General features: G+C 42.1%; 1 protein-coding gene across 1 annotated transcript; it reads left to right on the plus strand.

Moving 5' to 3' along the window:
• The first annotated feature begins 364 nt into the window (after nt 1-364).
• On the plus strand, nt 365-1,312 carry LOC129012654 (olfactory receptor 4N2-like). The gene is given in 2 exon segments (XM_054448564.2): nt 365-414; nt 416-1,312. Coding segments are annotated over 2 exon segments (915 nt in total). The 3' UTR covers nt 1,281-1,312.
• Nucleotides 1,313-1,818: the final 506 nt, after the last annotated feature.

A 1,818-nucleotide genomic window follows, 5' to 3' on the forward strand; every position in this document is an offset into this window, starting at 1 on the left:
GCTCATCTTCCATTCAAAGTAAAACATGAAGACCTCAATAACTAGGGTTAAGTTTTTTCTCAGTCAGAAAAGTTTTCATATGCCTCATACAAATCAGGAACAAATTCAGAGCAGAAGCATCCAAGTCTCACATGAGTGAGCACTGAAACAGAAGCACAGGACTGAAACGGAAGGAAGAGTGTGGCTTCAGGACCCGGGAGCTGGCCATCACGAAATGAGAAAGCATAAACAGTAGAAGTGATTTCTTAGGTTGCTGAGATAGAATGATAGAAATGTGGCATACCTTGTGTTTAGTTCAAGAACTATAATCTAGATGTAACGCCTGAAAATAAACTCTTTTATTGATATGCTACAGGCAGAAGAAATGAAGATAGCAAACAACACAGTAGTGACAGAATTTATCCTCCTTGGTCTGACAGTCTCAAGATATTCAGCTCTTGGTCTTTGTGCTGATCTTAATTTTCTACCTTATCATCCTCCCCGGAAATTTCCTCATCATTTTCACCATAAAGTCAGACCCTGGCCTCACAGCCCCCCTCTCTTTCTTTCTGGGCAACTTGGCCTTCCTGGATGCATCCTACTCCGTCATTGCGGCTCCCCGGATGTTGGTGGACTTCCTCTCTGCGAAGAAGGTAATCTCCTACAGAGGCTGCATCACTCAGCTCTTTTTCTTGCACTTCCTTGGAGGAGGGGAGGGATTACTCCTTGTTGTGATGGCCTTTGACCGCTACATCGCCATCTGCCGGCCTCTGCACTATTCGACTGTCATGAACCCTAGAGCCTGCTATGCAATGATGTTGGCTCTGTGGCTTGGGGATTTTGTCCACTCCATTATCCAGGTGGTCCTCATCCTCCGCTTGCCTTTTTGTGGCCCAAACCAGCTGGACAACTTCTTCTGTGATGTCCCACAGGTCATCAAGCTGGCTTGCACCGACACATTTGTGGTGGAGCTTCTGATGGTCTTCAACAGTGGCCTGATGACACTCCTGTGCTTTCTGGGGCTTCTGGCCTCCTATGCAGTCATTCTTTGTAGCATACGAGGGTCTTCTTCTGAGGCGAAAAACAAGGCCATGTCCACGTGCACCAACCGTATCATTGTTACATTCTTCATGTTTGGACCTGGCATCTTCATCTACACTCGCCCCTTCAGGGCTTTCCCAGCTGACAAGGTGGTTTCTTTCTTCCACACAGTGATTTTTCCTTTGTTGAATCCTGTCATTTATACCCTTCACAACCAGGAAGTGAAAGCTTCCATGAAAAAGTGTTTAATAAGCACATAGCCTGAAAAAGGGCAAAAAAAAAAAAAAAAGAATAAAAATAGACTGTAGAATTTTATCTGAAATTGATTTGTTTATTTCCAAGTACTGCAATCATTGAATACCTCCCATTTGTCAGGACTATTCTAGGAACTGAAGAAAGAAATTACTGAGGCAGATAAGGTCTATCTGCTCTTCAAGAGATACAACCTAGTGAAAATAGACCGCCGTTAAGATAGAAAATAAACAGCATAGTTTCAGGAAGAGATACTGCTCTGTAAAAACTAAAAAGAAAAGTGAAATGATAAATTGTGACTCTGGATTGGGAGTAACCAATTTGTGTTTAATAATCAAAAGAGGCCTTGAAGAGCTGACATTTTGGATCATATCTGGATAAACTGAAGAAGCCAAACATGCAAACATTTGTGGCTATAGTATTCTAGACAGAGGGCACAGGTAGTGCAAAAACTCAAAGATGATGATGAACTTGATATATTTGAAGAATACAATAAAGTCCATGTTACCCGGAATATAGTAATTCAATGTGAAGATGATTAAACTT

This window comes from Pongo pygmaeus, chromosome 15, assembly GCF_028885625.2.
Source record: "Pongo pygmaeus isolate AG05252 chromosome 15, NHGRI_mPonPyg2-v2.0_pri, whole genome shotgun sequence".
Classification (NCBI taxonomy): Eukaryota; Metazoa; Chordata; class Mammalia; order Primates; family Hominidae; genus Pongo; species Pongo pygmaeus.